The sequence below is a fragment of the Elaeis guineensis genome, chromosome 12 (genome assembly GCF_000442705.2).
Source record: "Elaeis guineensis isolate ETL-2024a chromosome 12, EG11, whole genome shotgun sequence".
Lineage (NCBI taxonomy): Eukaryota > Viridiplantae > Streptophyta > Magnoliopsida > Arecales > Arecaceae > Elaeis > Elaeis guineensis.
Window position 1 is genome coordinate 5,118,800 of NC_026004.2, and position 21,941 is coordinate 5,140,740.

The window sequence follows — 21,941 nt, forward strand, 5'->3', positions numbered from 1 at the left end:
CAAATAAAAAAATCAAAATATTACTTATGTAACTTATTTTTAAAATTTTATAAATAAAATTTCTATTATTAACATATTTGTTCTTGTTATAGATTATGTATTTGATTTAGAAAGTCTATAAGCTCTATCTTGGAAGGCAAATTTCTCCATCTTATTTCAAAACTTTTCAAGGTCTATCTCATGACATTTAAGTTAAAAGGGATAAATCGAACAAGTATGATCAATTTCTATTGAGATGTACTATTAAATCAAAATGGAGACTTTTGAGTTGGACTTCAACGAGTATGTTCCAACATTTATTTGCTAATGGTAATTTTATGTAATGTCACTAATTGTTTATAAGTATTATCGAAAGTGAAGCTACAATCTGACCAGAGGATTTGAATTCAAATCCTCCCTTACCTGTTCAGCATAAAATGTGACATTCCACGTATAGAACCGAAGGTGGTAACTATTTGAGCAGCCAAAACTAACAACCAAAGTCCAGTTATGCCATGATTTATACCCAAGTTTCTTTCTACATTAGCTAAAAAATTATTAAAAAAAAATCCATGTACACAACTCCTTTTGTCTGAACACGAGCATGAAAAAAAAAAAAAAGGGTGCACTCAAATGTTATACGACCAATATAATGCTGGTCTATCTTACCCGCCCTTGGTTTCAATGGTCTAAGCAGGAACCCTCGACTCTCTCTCTCTCTCTTGTAAAACTGATGTATCAAGTGTATTAAAGAGAAAGTGTTGGGGGATACCCACCGACCGACCGACCGACTATCGGAGGACCCGACCGGCTGTCGGCCCGACTGACCGTCTCCGACTGAAAGCCGGGAGTGACCGACTAACGGACGCTACTGACGGCTTTCCAATGGCCCAATCGCCGACTGGAGGTATGTCGGGCGTATCCCTCCCGATTGACCGGACCCAGAGGCCGACTCACATGAAACTCGCCGACTGACGGAGGAACCCGACGCCACTCTGCTGGCCACCGACCAAGGGTCGGCCGTCTCCTCCCATCGCCGTACAGCCGCCGGACCTTGTCAGCTCTGACACGGACATGCGGCACAGTTCCCCAGGGGCATTGTCCCGCCGAGAGCGAAGTCAACCCTGGTGATTAGACGGCCACACGGCGACATGACATTTCCACGGCGGCTCTGACAGTCTACAGTGAGTTGACAGTTCCTCACTCGTCCGCGCCATTGATAACGGCGCCATACCGTGCTCCACTATATATACCGGGGAAGGCAACAGTGCAAGGGGTCGATCCGCCCGTCTCTCCCACATACGCAGGCTCGCCTCTCTCTCTCTCTCCCTCTCAGAGCTCTCTGTCTGCATTTCACTGTTGCCCAGTCACCTCTCTGACTTGACCGTCGGAGGGTCCCCACCGGAGCCGCCTCCGGTCAGTGCGGACTTCCTTTTGCAGGTGCACGCTTCCCGGCGATCGGGCGACGAGGCGATTGGCCGCAACAGATTGGCGCGCCAGGTAGGGGAAGGCATGACAAAGACAAGAGCTCAGCGATCGAGAATCACTGGGTCGGCAAGGCGTTCTTCCCGCCGGGAAGAAGCCTCCCCGCCCCCACCGGCGGCGGAGCCTAGCTCTCCGCACCCCGCAGTAACCACGGAGGCCCAGATTGCGGCCATCGTGCGGCAGATGACCGTGCTGACCGACGCAGTCAAAAGCCTCCAGCAACAACCGGCGGCCCGACCTATGCCTTCCAGGAGCAGCCGCCGACGGTCGCGCCGACCCCTGCCGCCTCCAGGCGAGCACTCCCAACAGCGCTCCCACGGGGAGGAGGAGGGTCGACCTCGGCGCGACGACCGACGGTCCCAGCGGCCCTCTCCTTCCCCGTTGGAACGGGCGAGGAAGGAAAAGCGGCCGCGCACACCGTCGGCCTCTCTTTCAGAGTCTTCCGGAGGCTCCACTCCCGGGGTCTCCCAGCATCGACGAGCGGACGACTACGAGCGACGGTTCGAGGAGATCGACCGCCGACTCGCCCAACTGCAGATGGACGGCCAGAAGTCTTCGAACGACGTCGACTTCCAGACCGCCCAGCCTCTCTCCCGACTGGTCCTCGATGAGCCGATTCCCAGTCGGTTCAAAATGCCGAACGTGGAGCCATATGATGGCTCCACCGACCCGGTCGACCACCTCGAGAGCTATAAAGCTCTCATGACAATTCAGGGGCAACCGACGCTCTTTTTTGCATCGGTTTCCCCGCCACACTTCGCAAGGCTGCCAGGGCTTGGTACTCCGGTCTTCGATCGGGCAGTATCCATTCCTTCGCGCAGCTCGAGCACTCGTTCGTGGCCCATTTCAGCACCAGCCGAAAGCCGCCGCGAACGTCGGATAGCCTTTTCTCCCTCAAGCAGGGGGAAAACGAGACGCTCCGACACTTCGTGGCGCGATTCAACGCTGCCACGCTCGAGGTCCGGGACCTCAATGAAGACATGGCGGTTTCAGCCATGAAGAGGGGCCTGAGGTCGTCCCGATTTACCTATTCTCTGGACAAGACCCTCCCCCGAACATACGCCGAGCTATTGGAGCGTGCATACAAGTATATGCGCGCGGACGAAGGAGCGTCCGACCGACGCTTGGTCGAGCCCAGGGGTCCGAAGGAGAAACGAAGAAAAGGTCGGGAGCCCGCCGAACCAAGCAGGCCCCCGGCCGGTAGTCGGCTTTCTCCACCTCGACAGATCCAAAAATCACCCGGCCGACAGACTCCGAGGTCGGTGCGTCCCAGGTATGACTCCTACACTCCCCTCTCCGCTCCTCGTGCGCAGATCTTGATGGAGATCGAAGGGAAAGAATACCTGCGACGGCCTCCGCCTCTGAAGGCAAAGGGCCTCGACCATCGGAAGTACTGCCGGTTCCATCGGAGCCACGGCCACGACACCGAGCGGTGCATCCAGTTGAAGGATGAGATCGAAAATCTCATCCGCCGGGGGTATCTCGGCAAGTTTCGAAAGGGACCGCCGGCCCAACCGACTGTCGATCGACGCCCCCAGCCGACTGAAGAGGCGCCGACTAACCAGCCGACGGCTGGAGTCATCAATATGATCTCCAAGCGGCTGGGATCGGGGACATCTACAGGGGGGGAGCCGACGAAAAGGCCGCGCCCGGACGACGTGATTACCTTCTCGGAAGACGACGTTCGGGGCATCCAGACCCCCCACGACGACGCTGTTGTTGTGTCGGCGACAATAGCCAATTATGATGTAAAACGAATCTTTGTTGATAATGGAAGTTCGACGAATGTTTTGTTTTACTCGACCTTCTCCCGAATGCGACTACCGACTGATCGACTTAGTAGGGTCTCCACGCCCTTGATCGGCTTTGCCGGAGACACCGTCACGACAGAAGGAGAAATCACCCTGCCGGTGACGGTCGGTACCGAACCACGGCAAAGCACGGTCTCCCTCATCTTCGCGGTCGTCCAAGTCCCTTCGGCCTACAATGCCATACTCGGGCGACCCGGACTGAACGCTCTCAGGGCGATCGTCTCGACGTACCATCTCCTTGTTCGATTCCCACCAGAAACGGGGTCGGGGAGATGTGCGGAGATCAACAGCTCGCCCGACGATGCTTTCAAATCTCCGCCCAAAGCAACGAGACAAAGGATCCCCTGACAATCGACAAACTGGATCACCGGGAGGAGGAAGAGCGGGGTTCGCCGGCCGAACAGCTCGAGGCGATCCCGATAGGAGGAAATCCCGACAGAAAAGTTTGGGTCGGGTCTCAATTGCCCGACGCCGAACGCCACCGACTGGCGGAGCTCTTGACGGCCAACGCCGACATATTCGCATGGTCGGCAGCAGATATGTCGGGCATCCCTCCGGAAACAATGACTCACCGACTCAACATCGATCCGACGATGAAACCGGTGAGGCAGAAGAAAAGGTCCTTCGCCCCAGAAAGGCAGAAGGCCATTGACGAAGAAGTGGACAAGCTGCTCGAAGCGGGCTTCATTCGCGAATCCACGTATCCCGATTGGCTCGCCAATGTCGTCATGGTCAAGAAAGCCAACGGGAAGTGGAGGATCTGTATCGATTACACCGACCTCAACCGAGCATGCCCGAAGGATAGCTTTCCACTCCCAAAGATCGACCAGCTGGTGGATGCGACGTCCGGATTTCGACTGCTCAGCTTCATGGACGCCTTCGCCGGGTACAATCAGATCCGGATGGCGCCTGAAGACGAGGAGCACACCGCGTTCGTGACCCCCAAGGGCCTCTACTGTTACAGGGTGATGCCCTTCGGATTGAAGAACGCCGGTGCCACCTACCAGCGACTCGTCAATAAGGTCTTCAAAGACCAGATCGGCCGCAACATGGAAGTGTATGTGGACGACATGCTGGTAAAGAGCACGCAGATCCCGGACCATGTTCAGGATCTCGAGGAGACCTTCCGCACCCTTCGACGACACCGAATGAAGCTCAACCCGACCAAATGTGCCTTCGGGGTGACCTCGGGGAAGTTTCTCGGATTCCTCGTTTCTCAGAGAGGGATCGAGGCCAACCCTGAGAAGATAAAGGCGATCCTCGACATGCGTCATCCGAACACCAAGAAGGAGGTCCAACAACTGAATGGAAGAATCGTCGCTCTTAGCCGATTCATTTCCCGATCAGCTGAAAGGTGCCTCCCGTTCTTCAAGACCCTGCGCCAGGCGAGCGGTTTCTCTTGGTCGGATGAGTGCGAACAGGCCTTTGAAGACCTGAAAAGGTACTTGGCTTCTCCGCCGCTGCTCGTAAAGCCGCAGATCGGGGAGACCTTGTATCTCTACTTGGCCACATCTTCTGAGGCGATCAGCTCGGTGCTCGTTCGGGAAAACGAGTGCCGAACCCATCAGCCCATCTACTACACCAGCAGGGTCCTCCACGGCGCCGAAGCCAGATACTCGGAGACGGAAAAGATGGTTTTCGCCCTGACCGTCTCCGCGCAACGGCTCCGACCATACTTCCAGGCTCACGCCATCGTAGTACTCACCAACCAGCCCCTGAGGGCCGTACTGCGTCGACCCGACACATCCGGACGACTCGCTAAGTGGGCAATGAAGCTTAGCGAGTTCGACATTCAGTACCGACCGAGGCCTGCCTTGAAGGCCCAGGTCTTGGCCGACTTCATCGCTGAATGCCCGACGACCGACCGAAGGTCGGGAGCCGAATGCCCGGGACGAGAGTCGGTCTCTGAGCCAGACCCGATCTCCACCTGGGTACTTCACATCGACGGAGCCTCCAACGCTCAGGGAAGCGGGGCCGGGCTCCTGCTCACGAATTCGGATGGGGTAGTCACCGAGTACGCCCTCCGGTTCGACTTCAAGGCCTCCAACAATCAAGCCGAATACGAGGCACTCCTCGCGGGCTTGAGGATGGCGAGGGAACTGGGCGTCGACAGCCTCCGGGCATTCTCCGACTCTCAGCTGATCGTGGGGCAGGTCAAGGGCGACTTCGAGGCGCGAGATCCGACCATGATCAAGTATCTTCAGAAGGTAAAGGATCTCGTGGCCCGCTTCGGGCATTTCGAGATCTCCCACATCCCCAGGACGGAGAACGCCCGTGCCGACGCTCTCTCCAGATTGGCAACGTCGGCCTATGATTCTTTGGGTCGGACGTTTGTCGAAAACCTCCAGCAGCCGAGCACCGATCGGGTCGAAGAAGTGCAGCAGCTAACGTCCGAACCAAGTTGGATGGACCCGATCGTCCGGTACTTGTCCGACGGGACCAGTCCCGAAGACCCCACGGAGGCCAAGCGACTCCGATGGTCGGCGTCGCAATACGTGATCATGGACGGCCGACTCTACAAGAGGTCGTTCTCCCTCCCCCTGCTCAGGTGCTTGGGACCGACCGACGCTGACTACGCCCTCCGAGAGGTTCACGAAGGAATTTGTGGGAATCACTTGGGGGGCAAGTCCTTAGCCTTCAAGGTCTTACGACAGGGCTACTACTGGCCGACCATGAGGAAGGATGCGGCAGAGTTGGTCCGAAGGTGCGAGCCATGTCAGAAGTATGCCAATATTCAGCACCAACCGGCCAGCCAAATCGCTCCCATTGTCGCTCCATGGCCCTTCGCTCAGTGGGGAGTCGATATTCTCGGCCCCTTCCCACCGGCGTCGGGCCAAAGGAAGTTCATCGTTGTCGCCATCGACTACTTCACGAAGTGGGTCGAGGCCGAGCCATTGGCGCAGATCACCGAGCGGAAGATGGAGGACTTCGTCCAAAAGTCCATCATCTTCAGGTTCGGATTGCCGCACACCATCATCACCGACAACGGACGGCAATTCGACAACCGAGACTTCAAGGACTTCTGCGCCAGGTTCCACATCCATCATCGACTAACTTCAGTCGGGCACCCACAGTCCAACGGCGAGGTTGAGGTGACGAACCGAACCTTGCTCCATAGACTCAAGACCCGACTGAACGAGGCCAAAAGTCTCTGGGTCGACGAGCTGGGCTCCGTCCTATGGGCTTACCGAACGACCCCCCGTGTCCCGACCGGAGAGTCGCCGTTCAGTTTGGCCTACGGGACAGAAGCTGTGATCCCGCTCGAGATTGGCCTGCCGTCCTCAAGGGTCGAGCAGTACCACGAGCCGGACAACTCCGAAAGTCGGAGGGCCGACCTAGACCTTCTCCCCGAACTGCGAAATGAGGCTCAAATCCGAATGGCCTCATACCGACAGAGGGTCGCCCGGTACTACAACGCCAAGGTCAGACCAAAGCTCTTCAGGCCTGGCGACCTAGTGTTGAGGAAGGCGGAGGTGTCGAAGCCCTTGGACCAAGGGAAGTTGGCTCCCAACTGGGAAGGACCCTACAGGGTTGCTGACACCTTCGGGCCGAGAGCCTATCGGCTGGAAACCCTTGAAGGAAAAACCATTCCCCGGACTTGGAACGCCGACAACTTGAAGCTGTATTGCCAGTGAATTCTGTAATTCAATTGTCGGAATACATCTTCAGTTTGAAAAATTGGAGTTCTAACTCTTCCACTACCGGTCGGCGCTCAGCCCCGACGCGGATCTGGCACCAACGACACATCGGCCCCTTACACGGACCGATGCATCTACAACGACGGGAGTCAATCCTCCTTCGACGACTTGTCGGACCTCCACAAAGGGCCGACGGACTCTTATGAACGGGAGTTCATGCTCCCTCTACGGTCGAATTTTCGGGCAGAATCCGTCGGCCGACAGGCCGATCGGGCCCCGACCGAAGAAAGGCAAAAAGCCCACGCGACTATTGTCGCGACTTCCGACCGAGCTACGGCCGGTCGAAGGATGTTCGGCTTACCACCGTCTATCACACGACGCGACCTTTGTCGCATCTACGACTTGCCAACCGACCAACGGCCGGCTGAACGCCATTCGGCTTATCACCGGACGCCGGAAGACATCGAACCCGACGCAGGGGTATGGGGGCACCGACTTCGACTGTCGGAACCCGACCTAAAGTCGGGACACATTTTACTCTCGGGGCTGAACAAGTTGCTGAAGCCCTACCGACTTATGCGAGTTGGTGACTTGACTAAGTCAGCGACTAACGTTCGACATTGCAGACATGTTTGGCATTGCAAACAGGGGGAGAAGGCAAAAGAAGAATTCATTCAAGACTTAAAGAAATTTTTTCCATAAACAAAGGAAAGTCTACAAGGTAAAGGCCGGAGCCCGATTACAATCCAAAGAAAAACAGAAGACAAAATAAAACCGACTAATCATCGGAGTCGACGTCCTCCATTGGACGACGATGCGAGTTGGTCGGAAGGTCTGCTCCGACTTCAGCCATCGGAGCCGACTGATCTTCGGCAACCGGCTCTGCGACGTCTTCGGCTTCCGCCCTGGTGGAGAGACCATCCGACGCTGGTCTGGCCGTCTCCTCCGCAGTTGGGGCCTCCGACCCTGGCAGAATCATGTTGCTAAGGTCAAGTTCGGGGTACAAGCTCCGAACGGCTTCCCGGGCATCTTCGTACCCGACTTGGTACGAGAGGTAGCCGCTCTCGAGGAGCTCTTCGCGGTACTCCTCTGAGTCCCGGAAGACCTCGACCGCCCGACCCAAAGCCACCTTCGCCGACTCTGATTCGGCTTTGGCAACGTCTGCGTCGGCCTGAGCGGCGGCATGGCCCTCTTCAGCCTTGGCGAGGTTCTCGAGACTCGCCCGAAGTTGCTCGCGCTCGCCCTCCAACTCTTTGCCGACGCTATCTCGCTCGTGTCGGAGCCGACGGATGGTCCGGGACTTCTTGGCCGCGTCATCCTTCGCCGACTTGAGCTCCGACTCCAGCGACGCCTTGGCCTCCTTGAGTCCGGAGATCTCCTCCGAAAATCGGGAGACCTCCCCCTCGAGTCGGTTCTCCCGGTCGACCGACTGTTGAAATTGGTCGAGAAGGACGGCCTTCTCGGCTTCGAGGCCCGCGACCTTATCTCTCCAGGCCGCGCGCATGTCCCCAAACTTCCGATATCCGGCCTCCAGCTCGGATATGTTGAAGACCAGCTGCACAAAAAAGAGCCGACTGTTAGTAAGCCGAACTTGCGATGCTACGATTAAAAACAGAGGGAAGGGGAGCTTACCCGAATCATCATCGGATAGAAGGACGACAGCATGTCGGAGACACGCTGGTTCTTCATCGCTTCGATGTCGGCGGGAAGGAGGAGTGCTTGGCATAGTCTCCTGGCCAAGTCGTGGTTGGCCAGGCCCGACGCACCCTCGGGAAGCGGAAAGTCGGCCGACCCGCCCGCCGACCGACCTTCGTCACCCGACGCCATTGGGGCCTTACCTCGGCTTGCCGTCCAGGCCCTGACGTCGGAGATAGACGGCAAGCTCGAGCCCGACCGAGTCTCGGCAGACGGCGCGGCGGTGGCATGCGTCGGCAGCTCAGGTTCGCGGACTCCCTCCCGAACCTCCGAAATCTGCTGGGCGGTCGGCGTGCCCCCGGCAGAGTCAGCCGCTCGACGGTCGGGCGAAGCAGCTCCCCCGACTGACGGTCCCTCGGACGGGACATCAACAAGCACTGTCGGCACCGACAGTGCGATCGCCGGCTCCGCCTCCGACCCGGCTGGTTCGCTCGGCGGAACCACGCGGGGCCTCTTGGGAGGCTGCGACGGTCCGGCACCTGCCGCCGGCCTCTTCCTCACGGCGTGCTGACGTATGTCGGCTGCCGACAGTCGCGTCCTCGGCGGCATATCTGAAAAAGACGACGAAAGGTTAGAGCTAAAGAAGAAGACAGAAAAGAAGATGAAGATGTCAGGGGAATGCAAACCGACCTAAACGGGGGACCGGGCTAAGGCCGGCGTCGTACAAGGCCTGCTCGGTGACGAGCTCGCTCTGCTTCGGCACCGAGATATCCTTTAGCCGATGGAAGTCCTCCCGATCATCGGCCTCCACCCGACTGTTCTCATTTGGATCGGTTCGGGGGTTCCCCCAGCGGACTGGAAACCCCCAAGGGGCAGAAGACGACGTGAAGAAGAACTGGTTCTTCCATCCGTGAATGGATGTTGGAAGACCAGTAATGAAAGAGAGCCCTTTCCGAGGAATGAAGTACCACCACCCTCGGGCTTTAGGGTGAGGGCGGAGGACAAAGAAAACTCGGAAAAGAGAGATCCGAGGTTCGGTCGGCAAAAGCCGACACAGGAGGGCGAAGCTGACTATCAGCCGAACTGAGTTCGGCGCAAGTTGTGCCGGGCATAACCCGTAATAGTCCAGAACGTTCCGGACGAACTCCGGAATCGGGAATCGAAGGCCGGCCCGGAGATCCTCCAGATAGAAGGCCACCTGACCCTCGGGCGGGCTATTAACCCGACCATCGGCGCCAGGGGCGAACAGCCGAATCTGCTCCGGGACGCAGTACTGCTCCCGGAGCCGATCAACGTTCGGCCCCGAAAGTGAAGAAGCCTCCACCTCCGGGGACGACCGAGTGTCTTCGGTCGGCTCTCCCGACCGACTACCTCGTGGGGACGTCCTAGCCATGAGCTCAAAGAAATGGCAAGGAAGAAAGGAAAAAGAAAGAGGGGGGAAGGCTACTCTAGCCCTTGAAAGGAAAGAGTCGCAAGTGGGAGACAAAGCGGAGAAGTACCTGGAGCGGAGGCTCAAGCGGGCAGAGTCTCGACTGTAAAAATGAGAGGGGTAAAAAACCATGTGGGGGTAACTTTGTATATATAGTGCTCCCCAACGGTCGAGATGAAGGCACGCACAGCAAAGGCTCCCCAGATTTCGCCGCGTGGCATCATCAGGGCCGTCCAACGGTCCGACGGTTCGACGCACCCTCCTTCAGATCGTGCCACGTCGCCCCCATCCGCTCCACCGAACGCGAACCGACGGCCACACGCCACGTGTCGCGGCGGGACGCGACGTTTTGTCTTCCCGACGGGACGCGACGTTTGGAGTTCCCGAGGGAACGGCGGGAATGACGGTTCCACTTCCCGATGGGACACGACGGTTCCACTTCCCGATGGGACATGACACCTGGCACCGGTTTTATCGCTGACACCGGCGGGACATCCGGCACGGCGGGACGTCCGGCGCCGACCGACACCTGATGCTGATGGGACGAGACGTCCGGCGCCGACTGGATGTCGGGCGCCGGTAAACCTCTCGACATTTATAGGGCGCCGGACACCGTATCAATCGGCGGTACGGTCGGATCCTCGCGTACGACAAATCCACTCCTAGTCGCCAGCTCATCACCCGACTTAGGAGTGGAGGGGGGCAACTGTTGGGGGATACCCACCGACCGACCGACCGACTATCGGAGGGCCCGACCGGCTGTCGGCCCGACTGACCGTCTCCGACTGAAAGCCGGGAGTGACCGACTAACGGACGCTACTGACGGCTTTCCAATGGCCCAATCGCCGACTGGAGGTATGTCGGGCGTATCCCTCCCGATTGACCGGACCCAGAGGCCGACTCACATGAAACTCGCCGACTGACGGAGGAACCCGACGCCACTCTGCTGGCCACCGACCAAGGGTCGGCCGTCTCCTCCCATCGCCGTACAGCCGCCGGACCTTGTCAGCTCTGACACGGACATGCGGCACAGTTCCCCAGGGGCATTGTCCCGCCGAGAGCGAAGTCAACCCTGGTGATTAGACGGCCACACGGCGACATGACATTTCCACGGCGGCTCTGACAGTCTACAGTGAGTTGACAGTTCCTCACTCGTCCGCGCCATTGATAACGGCGCCATACCGTGCTCCACTATATATACCGGGGAAGGCAACAGTGCAAGGGGTCGATCCGCCCGTCTCTCCCACATACGCAGGCTCGCCTCTCTCTCTCTCTCCCTCTCAGAGCTCTCTGTCTGCATTTCACTGTTGCCCAGTCACCTCTCTGACTTGACCGTCGGAGGGTCCCCACCGGAGCCGCCTCCGGTCAGTGCGGACTTCCTTTTGCAGGTGCACGCTTCCCGGCGATCGGGCGACGAGGCGATTGGCCGCAACAGAAAGGAAGATCTGTTTACAACAAGGTACAGACAAATAAAAAAGAAATAGAAGCAAATAAACAACTAACAAAGGAAAAGGATACACATGAAATCACAAATGAGATCAATCCTAGTCATACAAATGCAATTAATATTAACTATATATACATGAGAATTGAATATAGATAAAAAGCGATAGCATGAATTCAAACCCCCACCGCGAAAACCATAGCCAGATAATAGATGCAAATTCTTCTACCAAAACAACAGAAGGATCTTGTTGAGAGGAACAAAATTTAGGGATTAGATTCTAAGTATTGCCTCCCCAATGAAGATGAACGCGTCAATTTGCATCAAGACGGTTGCCATGCACCTCCCCATGAAGTTCTGTGGTTCAAGTATGAGTATTACACATCCAGCTTTCAGATTTGCCTCATATCAGAATTTGTATAACTGAAGAGGAAAGGGATTGCCTCCGCGCGAAAGAATGATTCCCTTTTCTTTGCACTGTTGGATCAAAAAATGACCACTGTGAATTTATGAAGGCTGATGAATGAAAAAATTTAGGATGCTTTGAAATCTATATAAGATACTCCCCAATGGCCGACATGATGAAACAAGATCAACTATTCTTTCGCACAAAAGAGAAAACCCAAACCCAGCTGAAGAAACCAGTGTTGCTTAAGAAATGAACCTATGATGGACAACGAGCGCAACATATAGGATTAAATAATGATGATAGAGCCTCGAGGAATGGTAATTACGTGCATGTTGCCATGTTGGCAATGTTTTCTTCAACAATGCGAGAAAGAAACTGACCTGATTTTGTGCTGTTAAAGGAACGCTTCAATTTCTCATTTCTTGCCAGTGAATCAACACTTTTAAGCCGGAGGTAAGACCAATAAATAACCAGTGAACTATGTGGTCAAAACTCAACCAAAGCACCACAAACCGGAAAAAAGAAATACCGATTCTGATAAAATAAGAGATGAGGGGAAAATGCATGAAGAACAAGAATAATAACACCAGAACGCAAATTATTACAGATAAAAACTTAAGCAATAAATCAAGGCTGATTGTGAGGTCTGAGAGTAGACAAACCAGAAATAAATTTTTAAAAAAAAAATTCTACAAAAAAGGAGCCACATTTTAATCACAGAAGACCTCTGCTAAAACCGGAACCTCTGCTGGAAACTCAAGAATGAGTGGTATTTACTCTCCTAAAGCGTTATTTCTCTGCTTGGGAACATATTTTAGCTTGCAAATTTTTTCAGGCTTTAGTCTGAATTTGCGCTTGGAGGCACCAGCTTGCAGCTCGGTTGAGACCACACCAGCCATCCTTTTCTCCGCACTACCTGGTATGCTCCATCCGAAGGAATCTGAAGACCTCATTGGTGCCTCCGTGCAATTAAGCTCAGGATTGTTGAAGGGATTCCATGCTTCAGTTTCAGAAGGTAAAACTAACTGGACATGATCAGATGCAACGGCCTCCTTCCATCCTGCATAACATGAAAGTGCCATTAGATCTCGACTTCATAGTAGAGTACAACACCTTGCTACTTCCTTTCTGCCTATCCATTAAGATCAGACAACAAAGCCACCCACACAGGCTGCAACATCATTGTAGCAACCCAACCAACAGCACTATCAATCTGAACCAGATGATGTTTCAGCCACCTAATGAACAGCCGAGAGCTGAAAAACAACAGAACATGGTATCTGTGGTCATAAGAGTACAACTCAATGATTCCAAATGTTCCACTCACCAAGCTGGCATGATTATCCAATGACAATTTCAGGTTAAAGCTCTCATTAGGTGACCTCCAGACCAAAGGGTTCACATTAATAATCAGTTACTGGTGGTGGCAATAGAGCACATATGGTAAGACTTATCGCATACTTCCGAAAGGGAAACATCAATGAGAGGGATACTTACTCCAAGCAAGAAAAGCCTCTGCATCTTTGCTTGAGAATAACATGGGTCCTGACAAAATTGGGCTTCTGTGCACCACCAACATATCCTCGCACCTCTCAAAACCACTGTCATCCATTCCACCAGAAGCAAGACAGTTCTTATCAGGTGAAATCTGGCTAGCAGTTTCAGCGGTGTGTTCATCCATTTTGTTCTCCCTCTTCTCACTTCTTATTGTGGCACAATCACGATTTTCTTGGTGAGCCACTGGTTTCCACATTTTTGCTCCAGAGTGGTTGATATCAGTCATAATGGAATCAGCCTTAGCCAACTTCTCTTTATCTCGACCAGCCCTCAGAAGGCTGGAGTCCTGGCAATGATTATGTCTTTGTCCAAGTGTGACACTGATAGAACCTATTAAAACTTCAGAGTTATCAATAATAACTGGCTGATCTCTATGTTTTCTGTTTACTCTGTCAGAAAAACCTTCTTCATTATCAGGCTTGGATTTCCGTGTCCAAATTTTATGCCAATTAGCCAATGAAACTGACTTTGGATCCTTGTAGTTGACATGTTTCACTGAAATGGAACATTTTGAGGATGGACTATGACCTGAGTTGAAACCATTCCGAAAAGTTCTTGCCGGTTTAGACGGTAGGTACTGGACTGTGGCTGGCTGCCTTGTGCTATCTTCCATTTGCTTTTGGTAATCCATATTTTGATCAGCATCCTCATTGTGCATGTTCACCCTGATGTTTGCTTCTGCATCAGGATCAGGTGATCCGGCGGGCTCCAAAGAACACAGGTCTTCATGAAATGATGCTTCTCGTGTGTACAGCTCAGACTCAGATGGAGCCCTTGGACTTGGTGTTCCAGTAGAACCAGATGGACACTCAACAGTACCGGGAGAAGAAACATTATTGTTTACGTCAGTAGTTAAGTCTTTTGCCTTTTGTTCTTTCTGCCTAAGTTTCTTCATCCTTTTCCTTTCCAGGAGCTCAGCTTGTCTGCAATTGCAAAAAAAATCAATTTAAATGACTTCGAATTAAACTAGGAGATATGCTGTTTTAAAAAAAATTCTAGTTGACCCAAGCTGAAAAGCATCACCTGATACCGATAAATTCAAACAAAATATTTAGGTCTAGTTTCTCCTCAACAACCCCCTCCCCCCAAGTAAAAAAAAGTCTACGTAATGAAAGATAATTTAGGTTCCATTGAATTTCCCAACATAATATGTTGATTTGCAACTTTGATGAAAATAGATGCCATAATAGACAGACTAGAATCATAAATAAGTTGTTTTGAACTTTTGATGAAATTGCCATTGAAACATCTCAGTATCAACCCAAGGAGTCAACATCACACTCAATTTCAGCAAAGCATCAAGTTTTATCCCATCTATGGATTTGATCAGGCATCCAAGGGCCTTCTTAGATAATCCATCGGGATTAGACTGAATGTCTTGTTGAATATTTGAAATCTTGAATCAAACTTAATTTAAGCTTGTGAATAACACATAGAAATGGAAAACATGCTTTTAACCAATGTTTTACAAGGCAGCTGTCAGCTGTGCTATGTGGCCAGTCAAGGGACCACATAGCACATATGTATCATCCACGCTACATACCTACAGGCCCATATACAGTTAATATTTCAAACATAAAAAGAAATGATATATTACATGATAATAATAATAGCAATATTTTTATAAATAACAACAACAACAACAACAACATCTAACAATTAGTGTTTGCTACTTAGTAATTTATTCTTAATTACAATAGATGTAGCACACTGACATTGTTCATATATGCATATCCAACCAGCCTATATGAAGGGTGGTGGGGGACTGCATAGCATATACAACCTTATGCATTGCATTTTAAAGAATTCTTCCAACTCCTATGGAATACAAGTGCATCCTCTACTTTCACAATAACTGCGAAGTGTCCTACACAGAAAGGCAGGGAATATGTTACATGTTTGACACATGCTATGCACGTGAGAGGAACCATGAATGGTTGTGAACTCTCATTTCTTTAAAAGGCACACAAAGCTGAAGACCACTTAAGCCCAGACTCAAGAGCCTTCCTGTTCCTTCCCGCCAAAACAAGAGAAGAGATTCCCAAGATAGAGGATGGAAGATATTATTGAGATGCACAGATTGGAGAAACTCAGTCCCCAAAAGATTGGGATTTATATTAAAAAACTGATGACGTGAGACATGCGCTGAGACCAGACACAAGCCTTTTCCTGTTATACAGTGGACGCTAATCGAATAATTTAATGTAATTCTATAGACCACTATGAACCATGAATGCATGAATATTCTCATTGTTTAGCGATGTTTGATAAGCATTGGATACAGAAGGCAAATCTTATTATTCTTATGTGCAGGCTAAAATTTTATTAAGAAAAATACCAAATTTTGAATGGTATTGAAACTAGAAAGTGAAATGTCTGAGAAAGCATATCACTGGAAACAATTAGTCTTCCCATGGGATCTCCGACTAAGGATCTGAAAATATTGAAATACTTGCATCTCTCTAGAGATGTTACAGCCTTACAGGTACTCCCTCCATAAAAAACCTACATGAAGATGAGATAGCACTGCTGGATAGATCAATCAAAGAGGAGAGAAGTTTTCCAGAAAGATAGTCAAGAGGCAACAGCAGTAATGGTTACTCTCTCTCCACAGTTTTAAGAGATGCAAGAAAGATCTTAACATATACACATAAATTTCTTCAATATTCATGCTGAAGTTGTGTGAAAATAGAAAACTTAGCATAACTTATGGAACAATAGATGAAAGAAACGTGTGACAACAGGTTATGTAGTTTAAAAGTTTGTATGAGATAGCCTTTTAAATGGCTAGAAAGGTAGAATAATCATTCAACACAAGCTAAAAACATAAATGACAAAAGACAACATGCCTTTTTGAGTCACAGTTACATGCCAAGCTACAAAAACCGACACAAAAACACTCAACTAAAAGGGAATTCACATGCTCCAATAACAAAATAAAACAAATTGGTCAAAAAGATAAGCAAGTAATTAGTATTTGTTTTGTTATGGAATCTGTTAATCAATATTACAATAACTCCTTTTCAGAAAAAAAATATCAACAACATAAAGTAACTCTTTGGCATTAGATACCCGACAAGAATACCTTTTCTGAGCAGCTTCCTCTTCCTCCACAAGCAACTTCTGGCATCTCAAAGCTTCAGCATCCTTGTCAGCAAACCATGCTTTGACCTTTACATTGTATTATATTAAAATTATCATGATGACATATTTCTCAACAAGCCAGATTATTTAAATGCAATATACAACTATGAAGAATTTTAACCATACCAGTTTCTGTTCGAGCAGAAAACTAATGCACGCAACAAGATTTTTCATCTCCATAGCGATCTTCCCAGCTTCTCCATCAAAGACAAACTTTTGCAGTGACACAGCTGTACCAGCACACAGAAAGGTGTTTTCACTTGCATCATCAAGAACATTGAATAATTCCTTTGATGACATAGGAAACCTGGAAGGCTTAGATTGGACAATATCCTGCATTATGAAAATAAAATTTTCATGATTCCATCATGGCTGATGGTCTAGTATACCATGTACATCATGAAAGATAGATAAAAATACTACAAGTTGTACACAAACATCCACTTACCAAAAGGGTGAAACCAGCCTTGACATAGATTTGTGGTAGAGAAGAAAATCCTGGCTTTCGAATCCATGATGACAATGCTTTTATGATAGAAGAACCAGCAACTTCCTGAAAATGTGATGCTTACTAGGATCAACTTCCCAGGCAGGCAATGCAATTTAGCAGTATTCTTCTTTAAATATTCTCATGTTTTAAATTGCCAGGATACTGAATCAGTCAAAAGGTGGATGTAACAACTAAGAAGTTGTCATTCATTGTACTTCAAGAACAGAGCAAAGCATTAAATCATAAATGAACTTTCAAAATCCTTCATTTCACATGCAATTGAGCTTATGAAACCCATATATCTTGAAAAGGGTAAAAATGTGGTAAAACTGAGAGCTGAATTCATAGGGTAACAAGGGTTTCACCGACACTTTTTGGAGGCAATAAAACTAATCCACCCAACAAAGAGCAAGGGACATTATGGACTTGCAACTCATTATATTCCTTATGTTCTTTATTTACAGCACAATTACTACTGTCAAGAAAATGCCTTTAACCAATATAGACCTTTTGTATACGTAGAAATTCCCAATTTTAGATTAAAGATGTTTCTAGCATGTATAATCATGTTCCTTCCTACTTTAGGAGCAATGAATATCAACGAAATAGTCAAGTACGGAGATAAATGATTGATGCAGTGAGATCATCACTTCTATAGCCACATACATAGAAGAGAACATACTGGGAACAATTAGAAAGATAACATCACTTGGAAATAACAATTAACTGTGAGGCAACAAGCATCAATAATAAAGAGCATACTACGTCTACAGTTAAATTTCATTTATTTAAATATTAGATTTAAACATATAGAATTTCAATTAATTCATCACCTCTATAGCCATATCTGCGAATGATGTGATTTCTTTTGCCTCCTCCGGACATAGCTGCAATATAAAAAAAAAAAAAACCTAAGTTATTGTTTAATAAAGAAAAAAAGTATATAAGTGCTGCAAATGGATGGAGTGAATCTAGTTGAGGCATGATCCAAGACTCAACCAACTTAGATTTTTGCAAGGAAATTTGACTGAGGCCTAAAGCCTGTTTGATTGGTTCATCATTTTTAAGTTTAACTATTGGGTTGAATCTTCCAGGAACGATAATATTTGAACCAAATACATCCTTTGTTCCTTGTATTTTAGGCAAAGCATTACCTTATCCCAGAATGCAGCCAAGAATTCCCGATTCTTAGAAGAGTCCTACAAATTGTCAGCCAAGCATCAGCAACCTATAAGCACAAATATCTATAGCAGAAAGGAGGAAAAGTAAAAAAGGTATGATCTCTGAATTCTGAATAGCAAATCACCAAGTGAAATTTAACATATTCTCCATCAAAGAAAAGTAAATGCCAATCAGCTGCTCTGAACCATCTTGAACTCAAAATTGCACGTTTCTATGAAAGTAGTTGGTAACTCAAACAGAAAATTTGTAAGTGATGAAGAATGCTCTTTGCTCAAAAAACAACAGGTAAAAAACAAAGACGAAGCTGATGCAACAAAATAGGTCACCAGGACCACCATAGACCTGTCAAGCTGTTTGCCAGTTTCTTTTAACAGAAAAGCTCCATGGCTAATTTATATTTAAAAAAACCTAATACTCCTTAAAAAATGTGCAGATTGTAATTCATTTCAAATATTAGTGGAAAACATTAAACATGAGGAAATTGAATGAGTTCGAGATAACATTGTAAAAGAACATGCCTTTAAATCAATACACTGGTTAGGAATTATACGATCCATGGCATGCTGATTGCTTTTACTAAGTCATCTGCTTTTTCCAAAAAGGTTAATCATACTATCTCCTTTTTTTTAGAAAAAAAAAAAAGAAGAGAGTATATGGTAGAGAACAAAACTGTGAGAATAAAATTGGTTAGCCCATCGAACATGAAGGAAAAGGAGGAGAAGAAAAGGACCTTATCAATGTTCAAAGACCGGCGGTGCACACGTACATGTCGTCGATGGTTTATTGGAGAACAAAATTCTCGAGAGCACTTATCACATTTAAGCAATGGCACCTTAGATGGTGACAACAAGGGCCATCCCGGAAGATCTGCCAAACAAAGATACAATCATACAAGTTTGTTTATTGACTCAAACAACCTCTTTGTTTCAGCAAAATAGAAACCTATCACTAGTTACAACCCAAAATACCTGCTTTTGACACTTGACATACATTTTTCAGGCTCACCATTCGCCTTTGCAGCAGCCTGAGCAAAGGCAACAACAGCTTCAGGAATTTTGAGTGTTTGCATTTGTTCAGATGTGCTCTTTTTCCCTTTTGCAGGGACTCCATCTTTCAGAGGATGAACGAATTCCTTAACCCCATTCATTTCAGAGCTCAAGCCATTGCAAAGTTCTAGAGAGTGCTCCTTCCCTCCAACACCGTTGTCCACCCTTGCACCTTTGGAAACTTTGCTACTTCCTTGCTGGTCTAGTGCATGGAGCAACTGTATCCATTGAACAGGGCTATCACCCGTTCTAGAGAATGAAAGTAGTGGCTCTTTTCCTATTGCTTGTTTGATGATACTGTCAAGGGGATCTTGTCCTTCCTTCTCTGGCTTCACAATCTTCTGCTCAGGCATCATTGCACCAAAGCTGCTACAAGCTCTCACTTTAGTGATTGACATAAAAAATCTCTCAAAATTGTATGCTCCCAATCCTTTCTTTTTTAAACGAAAAATTTCAGAAACACAATTAGGAAGAGTATTCCTACGTCAGGCATTAAAGAATATAAAATGCAACACAAACCAATGTAAGACATATAAATTATTTTGAACCATCAAATATAAAATGCAAATTCATGCAGAAAGTCCTCATTTTTCTTCAATTTTTTTTTTATCCTAATGTGGAAGTAGCATCAGTTTCTAAATGTGCAAATATCCTTCAAAAAGAAAAGGTGAAGAATTTGTTGGGGACAGGAGATAAGGATCATACAGCGAGAACTTTCCTTAAAACGAGCAAACATTTAGCAAATGAAGAAAATATCGCACCAAAATGACAAAGGAACTTAAACTTTTTTGCAATTTCAAATCGCAAGCAAAAGATGTCTGTAATACACAAATCGAAATCCAGATGCATTTAAAGAAAAGAAAATTGCGACTAGATCAGTGCCAGTGCAAATCATCAGGGACAAGAAACTAAAGGATGATTATAACAGAAAATACTTTTTTTTTAATTGGTTTGCCAGTACAAAGTTTCATGGAAATCAAGATCCAGGAAAGTTAATAACCTCAACGAATCAATTCTGATTCCAAGTAGATTTTCTTGATCCACTGATATCTCATACCATATATCTATGATCATGAAGCCCGTTAAATCTATCGAACTTAGAAAGGAAATATAAGCTAACATCAAGAACCCCCTCAAACCAAGATTTTCCATAGCAGATAGAAAAAACAAGAAACAGAGCCCTAACTCGCAACAAAATAAATAAATTAAATATCACAGAACACATAATCATCAAAAGTTAAAACTTTTTGACGTTCTGCAACAAACTGACAACTCTTGATTCAACTCCAATGCAGATTTTATCGAGAAAAAATGGACCAATATAAATCTACGAAAGACCAGAACCGGAGAAAATTCCAAAGCGAATCAGAACTAGCGGGCGGAGACTTACTGATCGTAGCCAAAACCAAACCGAATACGAGCACAGACGATCAGGAACAACCCGGCCAGCAACAGAAATTTCTAGGGATCCAAATCTCGGGATCTGGGATCGCCGCAGGAGGGATCGATCGGGAGATAAGGCTGGCGACGCCGAACTCCGCCGGCGTCCGTACGGATCCAACAGATCGTTCAAAGAAGACGAGACGCAAGGCAGGGGATCGCGGCGATCGAGAAAAAGCGTGAGGAGGAAAAGGGGAGGCAGAAGAAACCCTAAAAGCGTAGGGATCGGGAGAAATCTCGAAGGAGACGAATGAGGAGGGCGGAAGCCGAAGCTTATATGTCGGGGAGGCCAAAAGTGAGAAAACGAGGAAAAAATATTCCCTTGGACGGCCCAGTATGCGAGTGGGCAAACTGGCAGACGGAGTGGAACTAGCAGCACATGCTGCTGCGGAACGGTATAAGCTGCGATTCTTCGCTCGCTGGACCGCCATCGGTAAGCACCACTTGTTTCAGAACTTGATGACGGTATCGCATACATCATTTGCCGATGTTGGGACAGCATATCATATCCGATATGTCGGCGAATTAGTTGCCGACACTGACTTAAGTTGCCACCCTACGTCGTCACCGAATTGAAGACTGCTACGACTTGTAAGCATTTCTATTTGCAACCTTTTACATGACAAATATTTTATGCTGGTACTTTCATAAATTCTTCCTTCCTAACTTAAATTCTTTTAGCAATGAACTTTGTAAAAGTTTCGTTTCTCTATGATTTTCCTAAGGAAACTAAAATATTGATTGTGATGACGAATTATTTGTCCTTATAAAGGTGTTCGTTGTCTATTGTTTTGTTATATATCCAAACATGGTTTTCCTACCATCATGGTCGAGCTCTTCTTCTTGTTTCGCATGTGTTAAAGCCATCCAATGGAAGAGAAAGGGCCATTGATGTTCACCAACGAAACCCATTGTAATACTGCTACAACACATAGGCGGACGGTATATAATTATAAGGAATAGCCAAGGGAACATGGCTGTATTATTAGAGAAACCATGTTTTACATGTACACAGTAACGGGCTTTGGAAATAATGGGGTTGTTATTCAGAAGTTACTCATTATAGCAATCATTATATGATGAGAATAGGCATTGTTATTTTTTTTCAGTATTTATAAGAATAAAACGGCATTCTCCATGCTGACCTTTTATGTTTTATAATTCAACATTGTAATAAAGTTAATTTGGAGTTGAGTTAGTCACCCGTGCTGCGTGTTCGATGGATTATATGGTTGTCATGCAACGAGGGGAA

The 21,941-nt window shown here is 48.2% G+C and overlaps 1 protein-coding gene across 4 annotated transcripts; it reads right to left on the reverse strand.

Annotated features, from left to right (window-relative positions):
- Positions 1 to 12,411: 12,411 nt before the first annotated feature.
- On the reverse strand, positions 12,412 to 21,016 carry LOC105055647 (uncharacterized). Of its 4 annotated transcripts, none has more exons than XM_010937558.4 (10): positions 20,640 to 21,016; positions 19,194 to 19,615; positions 18,934 to 19,070; positions 18,176 to 18,220; positions 17,855 to 17,908; positions 16,980 to 17,084; positions 16,658 to 16,864; positions 16,473 to 16,558; positions 13,328 to 14,310; positions 12,412 to 12,890 (listed from the first exon to the last, which is right to left on the reverse strand). In XM_010937558.4, the coding sequence occupies exons 2-10, from the start codon at positions 19,603 to 19,605 to the stop codon at positions 12,604 to 12,606; spliced, it is 2,316 nt and encodes a 771-aa protein (XP_010935860.1). In that variant the 5' UTR covers positions 19,606 to 19,615; positions 20,640 to 21,016; the 3' UTR covers positions 12,412 to 12,603. The 4 variants fall into 4 exon arrangements, with proteins under 4 accessions (XP_010935860.1, XP_029123538.1, XP_010935861.1 ...); XM_029267705.2 differs by having other exon boundaries at positions 19,194 to 19,618; XM_010937559.3 differs by having other exon boundaries at positions 19,172 to 19,615; positions 20,640 to 21,015.
- Positions 21,017 to 21,941: the final 925 nt, after the last annotated feature.